Raw genomic sequence first — 14,449 nt, 5'->3', positions numbered from 1 at the left:
AATCATCATTGAATGAAATTTCTTTGATATAGACTATATCTACCCCTAATGAGTTTTGTAATAACTTAAGTAACTTTTATGATCACACCTGTGCGTTATAATCTTTTGATTGCTGCACAGTAATAAATATAAATATAATATCAGTACATACCCATGAAACTAGTTGCATCTCACAATTATTTAATAGAAGTGAGACTTTCAGTCTTCTTAAAGAGCCCTTCTAGCCATTGCTGTACCTTCTAAAACCACAATATTGCCGCGTGGTTTTAGAAGGTACAGCAATGGCCAGGGGGGCTCTTTAAGGAAGTCATGCCTGTGTGTATGCAAATAGAGATCTAATTCTTTGGTATACTATATGCATGAATACAGATCAAATTTACCTGCATATAGTACACTAAAGAATCATAGTAAATTTGATCACACAGGCATGACTTTCTACTTTCACACTCACACCATTACTGCATGTACATTAGAAAAGGCTAGTCTCGCATGGCCAGACTGCTTTTTGAGTGATGGTCAACAGAAAATAAAGTGTTTTATCACAACTCTTCCGCCGACCATCACTCAAAAAAGGAACTGCATCGTGCTTCTGAATCACGAAACTGAAAAAAACTAGTCTATTCCTGTAGGGTCATATTATTGATCATGACACCATACTTTATAAAATATCTGTAGCTGCATATGGTGTTGGCCAAGCTACATAGTTTACAATAAACAAAGTGTTAAGTGGCATCACATGATGAACTACTACAAAGTTTATTTGTTAGGCAAGGATTCCTTTTTCATCTGTTCCAGTGACATTTTGCAGGCCACACAAACTTGTACTGCTTCTGAGTGTGCATTAGGTGCTGAAAAGGGTGGGGCTAAATCACAAAACCATATAATAGGCGGGGCTCACCTGTTGCTCCAAGTAGAGCCTTCTTAACTTTAGTAGTACAAGAGCCACAAAATACTCCTCCACAATGGCTACAGTAGTGCTAATAAAATCAAAGTAAGAAGCAATTTATAAATTGCTTTAATACGGTACTGCTCAAATGTAATATCATCTCATGCGAGTGATCAAAAATGAGCTAATTAAAGGGCGTGGCACCCTTGTCACTCCCAAGTGTTCACCCCAGATGAATACTTACAGGTGAAAGAGGTGCCTCACCCTTTAATTAGCTCGTTTTTTAATTGCTCGCACTCTCGTGAGACGACGTTACATTTCAGCGGTACTGTATTATTATGACTTGATTTGACTTACCTTTCTCTTCAAGAGTTTTGAAAAAGATACTTCACAATTATCACAGACACCTGTAATCAACTGTTCCTTGCTTGGCGGTGACCGGATGGTATTAACTAAACATTGATGATACCTTGAAATGACACAAGTGACAGAAACTTTGCTCACCAGATTGAGTTCTCTTTTTAGTTTCCAATACTTCCTCATTGTGAGGTGCCTGTACATATCAACAGTAACAATAAATTGTATTAATTATTATGTGCATATCATAGCACTTGACATGTGCAATGCAGTATTTGGCTTACCATAGCAATAGGCAATGAAGATGGTATGTTAGTTGTAAGTGGGGGCATCTGCATGTAGGGTGAGTCACAAACTTCTGGCACACACTTGACGTGTACTTGAAAATATAGGGAATCAAACTTGAGAAAATTACATTTAGCAGAGATTACACCAAGGTTTTCATATGAAATGAATTGGGGATTTCTCCAGCATTTCAATGCTTGTAACTTGCTGCTAACTTTATCATTAATTGTAGTATGGTCACTAAACGCTTGAATGACAACATGATGCTCCCCATCAGCATTTTGGTTGAGTAGCTGTATTTTGAATTCCCCATTTGATAGCCATCCTTGGTTATGTTGTGGTTCCTTTATAAGGAACAGGCACACCGAAAGATGAGTACCTTTCCCAGTGTCATAGCCTGCAGCACAAGCTGTCATACACATTACATAACCTTTATTGTTGGCATGAAATGGAGGACTATGCCACCATTCCTTGTCTTTCTTGTACTTGCTGAAATCAGACATCTTCAAAACGACAGGTGCTACCTGGTCCCCTGATTTGCTCATTGCATCCAGGCTATTCAATTTAATAATCCAAGGGTTGCAATCTCTGTGAATTTGTTTCATCGAATTATAGAGCTGTGATTCTAAATTCTTTACCATCTTTCTACCATCAAATTCCACATCTTCAATTTTTGTTTCAAGTTTGTCAGTCAAATCAGCTAATACTTCACCAACGTGTGCTATAACTTTCACCATGATCCGCTTTTCTGTCAGAATTATTTTTTTCTCTGCAGCTGCTGTGTCTTTTCTAGCCTGCAGTAATTCAATTTTAGTACTTGCTAGTTCACTTTTTACCAAGTTCAAATGTTCATCAACATTCTCCTTGTTGTGTTCCTTAATGTCCTTACGAGCCAACATCACTTCACATCCCATATCATAGTACTCACAAGATATCATCTCAAGAGGGCAACTTCTCTGGTGTACGTCTAACTCTTCACGACAAACAGTTCCAATGGTACAATGGTTGGGACACTGTATTGGAAACTTAGGACACTGATCTTTGTGTTCACCCTCTATCAACTGATGTTGACCTGTTGTGTGGCAGTGTTGGCACTCAACGATGCGATGTGAGCAACCGTTTGCTAGATGATCAGACAAGTGTCGTCGTTGTACACTTAGCCCACAATTATTGTCACACGTCACATCTTCATGCAAACAACTCGTCAAGTGTTTAGTTATATCATTCACTTCACCCTCCCAATCACAACCCTCTGATTTGTTATTACAGAACACATGGAGGCTTCTAATGGCACGATCAACTTGTTTGTTTTGTACTGTTGGAAATTCTTCAGTACGACACATTGGACAGGCACTGCTGACTGTTGAGGTCTCCTTTGTGCCATCAATACAAGACTTGCAGAATGTGTGACCACAACACTGACTGAGATAAGGGTCTCTACTAGGGAGACAACATATCTTACACAAAACATCTGACCCATTAGGTGGAGGATCTACAAACTGGTATCCGTATCCTCCAAAATCACGCGGTTGTGTTGTTGACCGAGTATCGGCTGGTGAATCATCCACGATGTCAACATCACCGTGATCGCAGATACTTAAGCGAAAAAGTTCCTTGTCCATTTGTTGTAAGTTACCCTTCCTTGTTCACTGTCTAACACTACGCGCTCCTCTAGATCTATGCGTAACGATGGGAAGGGGCGGGAACCTCCAGACTAAGTAACGCCCTCACTTTGCATGCATGTGACGGAAAAATTCCGGAAGCTTCATAAGTAGAGATGCACTCCGAGATGCACTCTTAGTCTCGTGCCCATACAGTTCTTTTGTGTGGAGGCGGACACAGTGATAGACCAAAATTTCAATTAAAGCAGCTACAAATCACTATGTTTGTATAAGACCCACACCATGGTTTTCAAAAGAAATTTCAGATTTAATCAAATTGAAACATAAGGCAAAAAGGAAAGCACAACGATCAAATGTTTCTATAAGCAATATAAAAATGAACTAAAATCTGTTATTCGTCAAGCTAAGCTTGATTATTTACAAAGTTCATCTCTTCGGGCCAAATCTCAGCCAGCATTTGCTGCTGAATTGTAGTCTCGTATTAATGGTATTCTTAATAGATCTACTTCACCAACAAGAGCTAATATCTCGTCTGATGTGCTAAACATTTTTTTTCAAAATGTTGCTGTTACCCCCTCTCATCAGCCTGCTAGTAGTTTTTCACTTCCTGTTGATGATACTGAGTGACTCTAGTTTTTCTTTTAATGAGGTTCCTGTGGATACTGTATTTAAGCTTTTATCATCTCTAGAATTTCAAAAATCCACTGGTCCAGATAGATTGTCAGCACGGTACTTAAAGGAGATTGCAGTTGAAATTGCTGTACCTCTTACTGACTCACCTATATAATAATATGTCCTTACAACAAGGTATTATTCCACAAGAATGGAAGCAATCCCATATTACTCCTGTCCACAAAGGGGGTAACTTGGATGATCCATCAAATTACAGACCAATTTCTGTTGTATCTGTCGTAGCCAAAATTATGGAGATAATTGTGTCAGCACAGTTATCATCATAATTATTTGGAAGATCATCAATTGCTCCATCCTCATCAAGGTGCCTATAGGCATGGCAAAAGTACTGAACTTGAGACATTTTAATAGTTGCAGTTGATTCTATTGTTCACCACTTGGATAACAAGAAGTCTCTTTGTGCAGCATTTTTGGATTTAAGGAAAGCATTTGACTCCCTTGATCACTGTATCTTGCTGACTTGACTATCAAGTTTAGGACTGTCTAATGCTGAATTAAGATGGTTTCAGAATTATCTATCTAATAGAATTCACCGTGTGAAATCTAATCAACAGTTTTCATCTTGGGCACAGATGAAGGCCGCAATTCCTCAAGGAAGTGCTTTAGGGCCACTACGTACTTTTCTTAATTTATGTAAATACACTACCTTCTGTAGTTAATGATTACAATATGCAGATGATACCACTCTTGTATGCACTGGGTCCACTCCAGAAGTTGCTGCAAATGTGATGAATCAACAACTAACTTTGATACATGACTGGTTGGTTAAGCATAGAATGTCATTGAATGTACAGAAGTCTCCGGTTTTATGGTTTCATATTGGTAGGCAGAAGAAGCAGCAGCCATATCCAAATATCTCTATCAATGATGTTAGTTTACAAACTACCGAGAAACAAAAGTATCTGGGCCTTGTTTTTGATAGTCGTTTGTCATGGGATCATCAGATTTCCAGGGGCGTAGCCAGGATTTTTTGAAGGGGGGTTCCAGCACCAGCATTGAGTTACTAGAAACAGGGGTCTGGGGGCACAGCCCCCAGCCGCTGAGAGACTTTCAATATTTTAATAAATCAAAACTCAGCAAATTGCTATATTTTATGCAAAAAGTACATTAATTATGATGCATTAAGTGCCCCTGGAATGAAGGTAGTACTAGATAAAGTCACCTAGTGGAAACAGACAGCATAACACATAGAGACACATATAGTAATCTGTAAGTGATGGTTATATCTCACTGTGGTATAGGAGCCATGAATCCATTGATACAAATGACAATCAAAACAATATAACTATACAAATATGCATAGCATGAATTCATTTTGCATAACACAAGTGATAAATTACTGGAGCTCTATATCTTTAAACATGCACTGCACACCAAAGCTATAGCAGTATAAGGTCATGCTAAGTTTTGCATTTAATGTTGGAATGTCTGAAAAACTTCATATGGACATGGATATTTACATGCATGTTCTATTAGAGTATACCTGACTGCTCTATTAGAGTATATACCTGACTGCTCTATTAGAGTATATCGATCTTTTTAGCAAGTTTTGATGAAGAGGGCTCATGTTACCTCTGTAAATCCTTCCCTGAGAGATGAATGTAAGTTTTATCAATTGTTGTGCTGTGCCATTACACTATATTGTTCACTCATTTTGTCCTGCCACACTAAATGGTGTGTTAGGATCCTGCTTGCAGAAGTCTAAATTTTACAGGGGGGTTCCTGAACCCCCCTGAACCCCCCGGAACCCCCCGTCCCTACGCCCCTGGGTTTCTAATGTATGTAAGAAAATGTCATATTATTTACATATTATTAAGTCACATGGTAAGGTTCTTAACCATCATATTACCAAGTTACTAATTGATAGTCTAGTTTTTTCACATTTAGCTTATGCTCTGTCTGTCTGGGGGCCATCAGTCAAACAAATCAGTTCAAAGATTACAACGTTTTCAGAACAGGGCTGTTAGATTATTGTATCATTTACAGTTTTTGATCATGTTACAGTCCACTATCGTAGTGAAAAATGGTTACCTTTTTCACAACTAGTTAAGTACCACGCTGTATGTATAATGTTTTACCAATATCATCACAATTATGGACAAGGCATACCACTTGAACCTCCAATTCAGTTTGGCCTCAAACTTCACATGCGTTTTTATGATGTTGAGGAGCCAAGTAACAGCCAGACAGCATTACATCCATCTTCCACTAGTCTCACATTTGACATGACTCAGTCACGTAAAACCTACTCTTGTGAAGTTTGTCATAGAGACTTTTTAACACCCGGTACTCTCTCATGGCACTTGCATGCTCATAAGCAACGGCCATCATGTGATAAGGCACCAATGCAGAGTATCCATGAGCCAAGAGGAGAGGCACTTCACAAATGTGATATCTGCTTTAAAGAGTTCAGATTTTCAAGTTACCTAAGGTTACACAGGAAGTTGCACACTAGAGAGAAGCCGTACCAGTGTGCTGTCTGCCATAAACTATTCACAACAGCTTTCTGTTTGACCAGCCACATGAAAACTCATACTGATGCAAAACCATATCAGTGTAATATTTGCTACAAGAAATTTGTTCGACTTTCCACACTGACTGGCCACAAAACAGCTCACTCGCCATTTCAGTGTCATCTTTGTGGATCAAGGCTTACTACAAAACGTCGTCTTAATGGTCACATGTTAAGACTACATTAACCCAGGAATAAATCAAACTCATTGGATAAAGAGGATTCACCTCCTGAACCTTGTAGCTAAGTAACTATGTACATGATATAGTGCATTTAGATTGTTATATATGTATTATATGGCAATATATTGACAAACCCCTACGTAAAATACAGTGCATGCAACATACAGAATGTACCTATTTGGAGCTCAATTAATGCCATGGATAAGCTTGATTCCATTAGCATTGTAATGAGTATGTATAGTTCTGTTCCACAAATCTATAGAGTTTAATTTTGTGGGGAGAGTATCTAACTGCCAATATAACACAATGATCAGTTTAATAGTAATAAAAAACTGCTGATAATAAGGTGTTACTTAACTCCCTCACTTCTTAATGTTATGGAAAGCACATTTTTAGGGACAATACTGAAGTGAGCATGTAAATTAATTGTAGTAGCTACAACATCTATATTACCAGGACATTATAAGGCACCTTGCAACACTGCATAAGATGATTATTGATACTATTATCTATGAGACAGTGATAAACTAGACAAGAACTTTTGATTTTTACAACTAGCCAGGAGGTGAGGGAACAGGGAAGACCGATGTTTTCTACACATGGTTGACACTAAAGTGAAGTTGTATTAATTTTAGTGTCAACTTCAAGCTTAATTGCCTGAAGATCAATGATGCAAAGTGTTTTCAAAATTTTTTTTTCATTTTAAAGCCAATTGGTATGGCTAATTATAAGCTTCCTTTTTCAGTTCACTCTTGTTATAACCATTTTTCACCGGCTCCAACATTTGGTTTAAAATTGCTTCCACTTCCAGATTCAATCATGGGTCAGGGGTGCACATGAGACATGCCTTTAAACCCTTCTAGCTGAGCATGCCACGCACTTTGCACATGCCACCCTGTCTCCTCCAATGCACTTAACACACATGCATATCCTCTATACACGAAATAAAATAGTGACGGCTAAAAATATTGGTGGTGCTGTAACTATTGGGAGGTTGCAATAGATCAAGCACTACATGGGAATTCACTGGCAGTTATTGTTCTTCTAACTATAGTGAGCCCCACGATGGTATAAGAGTATAGTTGTGTTCAATTCATGGACCATAAGCCATCTCTCTTTGGGGAAGTGTAAGCCAAATTTCAACTACTAAACTGCTAATTATAGCTATTGATGGCTACAGTGCTAATCAACAATACATATACCAGGAGCCTAATGCGTCCATCTACAGGCCCATGTGCAAGGGGACTCAGAGAATTCTAGCCCCCTCTTGAAAAAAGGTCAGTATAAAAATCCAAAACTTTAGTAGCAAAAGTCCAACCTAATTTTGTAGTGCTACTAAAATTTTGTACAGTAACTGGAAATGTCAACCTTTTTAGCAGTCATTCAGTAGAAATTTGTAAAGGGGGTTTCAAGTGTAACCATAAGGTTGACATGTACTGAGTGTGTGAATCACCATGCATGCAAAGCACAGCTACAAGGGTCTAGGGGCATGACCCAATTTTGAAATATAGATGCTCTGAGACTGCATTTGGTAACTGTTTTAGTGTAAAATTATATAGCTACACAGGTAACAGCACCTGTACACATGTTTGTACGTGGTAACTTGTTGATCAGTACTAGCCTATCAATTCTACTAATCTGTCTATTTTTATGGGGTGACTTAGCAGTATACTTGGCTGTGATACAACAGTTACATGGTGCTGAGAGGTTATAATCTAGTGTAAACTACTCAATTAGCCAATTCATCATTGTGTAAGGCTTCATGTATATGTCTATTTTGTGGAGAACTGACAGCTAATTTAGGCACACCACTCAAAATTCAATTAAAATAATTAGCTATTAGTATTTTATTATCACCAGAAGACCTAAGGCCTGTTACATATGATCAACAAATACAATTAACAATAGGCTAATCACAAATAGGATTTTTTTCTGCAGTCTTCATTATATGTTTCATGCTCTAGTCTCTGGTGAGATAGCATTCACAGAATACACTGCACATTGTTAACTTGTGTTGCCTGGGGTTTCTGTGGAAACCTTTAATTCACCACTGCTTAGCTTTGCATGAAGGCACACTCTGATGTAATCCTGTATCCGCACTGAAATTAAACAAAATGGTTCACTTTTTCATCTAAAGAACTTAACCAGACATAGCTAAAAGTCTGTCCTACCATCTATGATAGCCTCTCTTTTAACATCACTTCCAAATATATATGCATTATAACACTGCATAAAATATTAATGTATTGTGGTTAGCCACTTTAGTGATGTAGGCTGGAGCCACTGCTACACACTCCCTCATGTGGATACCTTTATCATTATGACACCTTACACCAGCTAGCTATCTTGTTTTTAATTTAATTTTATTTTCGATGCATTCAGCAAGGGATGAGTGGTGGATACCAGTACCTATTCTTATCTGTGCATACCTATACTATATAGGCTTGCCCCATCAACCTATAATAGATGTGAGGGATATTAAATGCATAGTTTCTGTTACCATGCATGGGCTTAAAAAAAACTAGGCGAACACATAGCATTGAATTTAAGAGGCAAGCTTATAGTTTAGCAGTTTGGTCTTCTTGCTTGCAAGGAATCATGACATGTTTACTACTGTACAGTTGAAAATAGCTATTCTATATGTCTTTTTTCTTTTGTGTGGGGGCAATACTATACAGAAGGCAGCATATTTTCAACTGCCAGCACTGAGGAAGACTTGCTCATGTGGCAAAAAATCTTTTTAGTGCTGTGATTCATTGGCTAACACTTTAATGGTTTGCCTGATTGTTGCTTTTTAATTTCATGACTTGCATAGCCAGGCTGTCAATTTAGCCAGGCTGTCAGGACTTTTCAGTGACTCTCACCACAAGGGGCACATTCTGCTGACAGATTGAGTTCCAATTCCAGGGCTCCAGCCCTGTGCCACTGATAAAAATACCACCTATCCATAATTATAGTGTAAACTTGTATATACTTCTAGGCACTGTAGCATTGTAAATGTGAGTGATGCAAAACTGAGTATAAGCTCCTACTGCTTGTGCTAGTTACAGCTGTGCAATTCTATCGATACTATACCCAGTATTATACCAAGTGGTAATGAACCTACTCCAAGTATTGGTATCGCAGGTATTGATTATGCTATATAATCAAATTGTTGATGATGTTGGGTCACAATTTCAATTGATATTTGAATCAATTATTAAACTTGCTGTGTAGGATACTGAAATAAAGTTTGAATGCACACGTACTAAATTATGAAAAGACCAAATTTTATATGCATATTAGCTATGTGTTAGTCATATATGTGTAGTATCAATACCTATAAAGCAGAGACAATTATAATTTTTTTCAAATCCCAGTGAAAATGTCAGGCAACCTAAAACATTATCTGACATTGATATGCTACTGTTTTACACAATTCGTCATAATAGGGAAATCCTTACAATACATTGACAGAATAGAGTGACTCAACCTAAAATAATAATACAATCATTGTTGTCAAGTTGTGTTTGCTATTATTGACAATGATTCACTATTATAACTCTACAACTTCCTTCTATTTTGATCTGACATTTTGTCAGGCAGGTTCCAATATGGTCGGCCATGCATGATATTTGCCTGACAAATGGCCTATGTCAGGCAGTAATAATTGACTCTGCTATAAAGTATATTATGATACATTAACTATGGCCGGTATCATGATACACAAAACTTGAGGTGGCTGTATATTCCCAGTTAGGGGTTATACAAATGACCATCACATGGATATAGCAATCTGTTAAGTTTTGGACCATTAATTAAAATATTCAAGATCCCTTAGTGACTGGGCACAGGCTGTGCACCCATCCCCCATTGCAGTACTGCTTGTTACTTTGTGTTCTGTTGGAAACCTTGGTTACGCCCCTGCAATGCCTATTGATGACATGAGACATCTATCAGTCATGCACAATGATGTCTGCTATATAGCATCATACCAATGATCAAGGTCACAAGTAAAATGATACAAAATCTGAAAAACATGCTGATAGCAGCATTATGTTTTCATATTTCAAGACTAGAAGACAATAACTTAATTATTCTAATAGAACATACACTTTATTGTTGTAGCATCTAAAGTGCAACAAGTAATGTAACACTGCCAGTCACTGATGATTTACTTATAGTGCACAGTGTAAAAATATTCATTAGATTGTGTATCCACCATAAAAAGCTCTAATTCAACAATAAACTCAAACAAGGTTCCAGGGTTGAAATCTATTCAACCTATCTTAGGTGTGATTTTGTTCTTTGAGAAATTAAACCCACAGAACTTCCAACTTCAATTAAAAGTTTTTGCATGATGCATGTGAAACTGATGCCATATCCCAAAGGTACAAGATATGAAAAATACTTTGGCTACCGCATCACAAATGTACCATCACTATACACATGCATGCACGCACGCACGCCCATACACACATGCGTGAACCTGGAAACTACACTGTAATTTTATTTGTATGTCAGTGAAAATAATAATCTCAGCAGATAACCAAAATTATATACCACACAGTACATGCATGCTTACATACACAATTCTACAATATGTTAGCTGATCCAAAATAGCTTTTCCCACCTAATCTGTGACTGTGTAGTCCAAACAGCCCCACCCACTCAGTTTACCCACTTGGCTCCTCTTAGCCCCCACTCACTACTTGATAATGCTTTTTTTCTTAGTTCCCTTTACATAGAGCACTCCAATTTGTTTCATTTCCTTTCATGACACACTAGAAGTATCTTCTTCATGTAGTTCTTGACTGGTTTCCATCACAAACATATAACACATTGTGTCTGTCTAATGCAACTAATTAGTACACCATGCAGTGCTATACACACTATTCATGCAGTATCATATGTGACAATTGGATAGATTGTGGTTGACCAGAGAGAGTAAGTATGCACCATCTTTTCAACCAACATTGCTTTGTGTAGTTATATGTTTGCAATGCATATGATTATATCAATGTCAAGATTATCACAAGGCCACTTTTTGCTAATTTTATGTTTCGGATCTCCTTCCCACATTACTATATTTCACCACCTAAATTTGGTCATTATTATGAAATCATGCTGATTCATGCAAGTTTTCACCAGTAATCACTGGAATGGACTACTGAACTGGCTTTACACATTTTTAAGGGTGGGGTTACTGTACATTTGCAGGGGCAGATTTAGGATTTACAAAAGGAGTGTGGGGGAATAACTCAAGGTACTAATCTCCCATGTGAGCATGCTGAAACTAAGGATGTTTGGGGGAATCCCCCCTAGGAAATTTTAAAATGGATGTCAATTTGGAGACATTTCCATCATACAAAATAATTTTCCTATAAAATATTTTGTATACTACCTTTTATTTGTACTATTAGCCATCATTATAACAATGTTATGTAAGACAAAAATTCATTATAATCTTCAGCATATTGATCAGGTAAAGTCTAAAGTGAAGGGGGAGGGGCTTCACCCCCCATAGCCCCTCCCCTAGATCCACCCCTGCATTTGGGTGATCTGTGACAACATTCCAGTACTGAGTGGTGAATATGATACTTTAATCTATAGCTGTGATAAGCCAAATGGGTTCAATTAAATGCTTGACAGTATCTACTCTACTGTATAGCAGATACATGTAGGTATGCCCAAAAATGTTTCTCTCACTGTTAGGCACATGATTATTATGATTCAACTTTTTATAAAATATATGGTATGTGTGAACACACCAACTACATCCCATCATATAATTCATTACTGGAATGAAATATCTGCTTTCTGTAACTTGTAATACGATGCCATTTAGCTGTTTAATAGGAGTAGAAAATTGCATGGTCATAACACAACAGCATACGCACAAGTTTAAAAAGTAAGCAAATTTAATTAACATGTCCACACCCCCCATTTTCACAGTCCCAGTCACATATCATGGACTCTAGTGACTAGTCCAGATGGTATTGCCATCTAACCTCATGCACCACATCTCTAATAAAACCTATATACACTTGTGAAGCATGTCAGAGAGAGTTTTCAATCTCTTCTGGTCAGCGTACATCTTATTTAGGCCTTTCAGCCCACATGAAGGTTCACTCTAAACAAGAAGGTACAGAGAAAGTTTACATCTTGCAGGCCTCTCAACCCACATAAGGGTTCACTCTGAAAAAAGAAGACACGTATGAATGTGAGATCTACCAGAGAGAATTTACATCAACTTTGGGCCTCACAATTCACATACGGAGCCATCAGAGTAGAGACCATATCCAGGGGTGGAACAGCAAAAAATTAATGTGATGTGATATAGTTTGATTTTTATATTGTATAGTGGTATGCAGTAGTTGTTTTTGTTGACAAACAACATTGATATACTCCCAGCTACAGGCGCTTTAGTCTTCTCACCTCTTCCAATACACTACACGATGTTCAAACCTCTGGTAATACCACAGATTCTCCTTCCCCAGAACGATACCTGAATGGAATAACCTTCAAATCAATAACATTGATAACCTCTATCCCTTGCAGATTTTAAATGTGTATTAACTAATTTAATAATTTTGTATTAGTGTTTTACCCTATAGGGGCTTTGCTAACTAATAAAAATGAAATGAAAATGAATTTGACTGTTTTTAGTATCATTTCTGCTCCATTGATTACTCTCAAGCTTGCAATGCAGAATCTCTACTAGTAGCAAGGGACCTGGGGTACAGTGCTGTACGTACATAGAATTGCTAACAATTGTAGTAAATTCAAATGGAATTCGAAATATTGCAGCCCAGCAAACATCAAGTTTGTAGCTGTAAAGAAATTATATAAATGGTCCCCTTAGCTTGCTCTTTCCATCCTTTCATTGCCTATATGCTTACCCTGAAATTCCTTCCAATATAATCCAACACATGGTAAGAATAAAGGATGATTCAGCCGTATATACCCTAAGCACCACTATTATTATTACATCCAAGGTGCCATGAAGGCATTGTGAGGCTGCATGGTTTCTGGTAAACATATTTCATGGGAAGGTGCATGAATCAGTATCCACAATCCCTATTAGCTATACAGTACTAGCATACTGTAATTTATCTCACTTGTCAAGACAGAGTGTCACCAAATGACAAAGCCTATTCAAAGGTGCTTCCCATATATACCATATAGTATTCATTCAATTAATATGGTGAATGTAGTCAATGTACCTGATTTATACATTGTAAAAACTCCCAGAATGTTTTTATAATCAGATTGCCTTTGTACTTTCTTGGCCACACAACTCACTACAATGAATCTCAAAATGAGTTTATAATTTATAAGGGAGGCAGTTTTACCACTAAAACCTTACCAGAAATCATGGACAGGAGAAAGGTGGCAACCTTGGGCAGAACTGCTTTGAACCCTGAGATAAGGAATTTTGATACAGAAAAATTATCTTGTTGAAGAGTCAACTTAAAACTACTCTAATTAATCTGTCAACTCAATCAAAGATACATGGTTGAAATATTCTAGGTACCTGAAGCATGATATTGATTGCTCCAGCTATGCAATCGATGTCTTTGAAAACTCCACAGAACTGAATGCTTAATACATTCACTAATGCATGTTCACAAGCAGAATAAGTATGATATAATTCAGATATTACAGATGTAGCTACACAGGTCTGTATTATATATGCATCATTGTCTTACCAGGTCAGGTCTCCTTATGGTACAATGTCTATATATACATGCACATGCATTCACTAATCTTTATGTGTGTAGACTGTAAGGATGGAACTTTGCATAAAACAATTTTGACAATTAACACTCTCTTAAGTCCAATGTATCATATATATATGCACTGTCAAGCTGTAGCTAAATGGAAGAAAACATATCAGCCTTCCCACAACAAATAACTACAATCATAGACA

At 37.4% G+C, this 14,449-nt stretch overlaps 2 protein-coding genes across 2 annotated transcripts; one reads left to right on the top strand and one right to left on the bottom strand.

Annotated features, from left to right (window-relative positions):
* Positions 1 to 689: 689 nt before the first annotated feature.
* Positions 690 to 3,288, bottom strand: LOC136269259 (TNF receptor-associated factor 2-like). The gene is made up of 5 exons (XM_066064786.1): positions 1,528 to 3,288; positions 1,391 to 1,439; positions 1,244 to 1,338; positions 899 to 977; positions 690 to 848 (listed from the first exon to the last, which is right to left on the bottom strand). The coding sequence occupies exons 1-5, from the start codon at positions 3,148 to 3,150 to the stop codon at positions 757 to 759; spliced, it is 1,938 nt and encodes a 645-aa protein (XP_065920858.1). The 5' UTR covers positions 3,151 to 3,288; the 3' UTR covers positions 690 to 756.
* A 2,107-nt stretch (positions 3,289 to 5,395) lies between these two features.
* On the top strand, positions 5,396 to 6,542 carry LOC136236866 (zinc finger protein 471-like). The gene is made up of 3 exons (XM_066027098.1): positions 5,396 to 5,444; positions 5,731 to 5,805; positions 5,848 to 6,542. Exons 1-3 carry the CDS (start codon positions 5,396 to 5,398, stop codon positions 6,540 to 6,542), a joined length of 819 nt encoding a protein of 272 aa, XP_065883170.1.
* The last annotated feature ends 7,907 nt before the right edge of the window (positions 6,543 to 14,449 follow it).

Source organism: Dysidea avara, chromosome 10 (genome assembly GCF_963678975.1).
Source record: "Dysidea avara chromosome 10, odDysAvar1.4, whole genome shotgun sequence".
Lineage (NCBI taxonomy): Eukaryota > Metazoa > Porifera > Demospongiae > Dictyoceratida > Dysideidae > Dysidea > Dysidea avara.
Note: the sequence above shows the minus strand (reverse complement) of the source record. Positions and strands in the feature narration are given on the sequence as shown.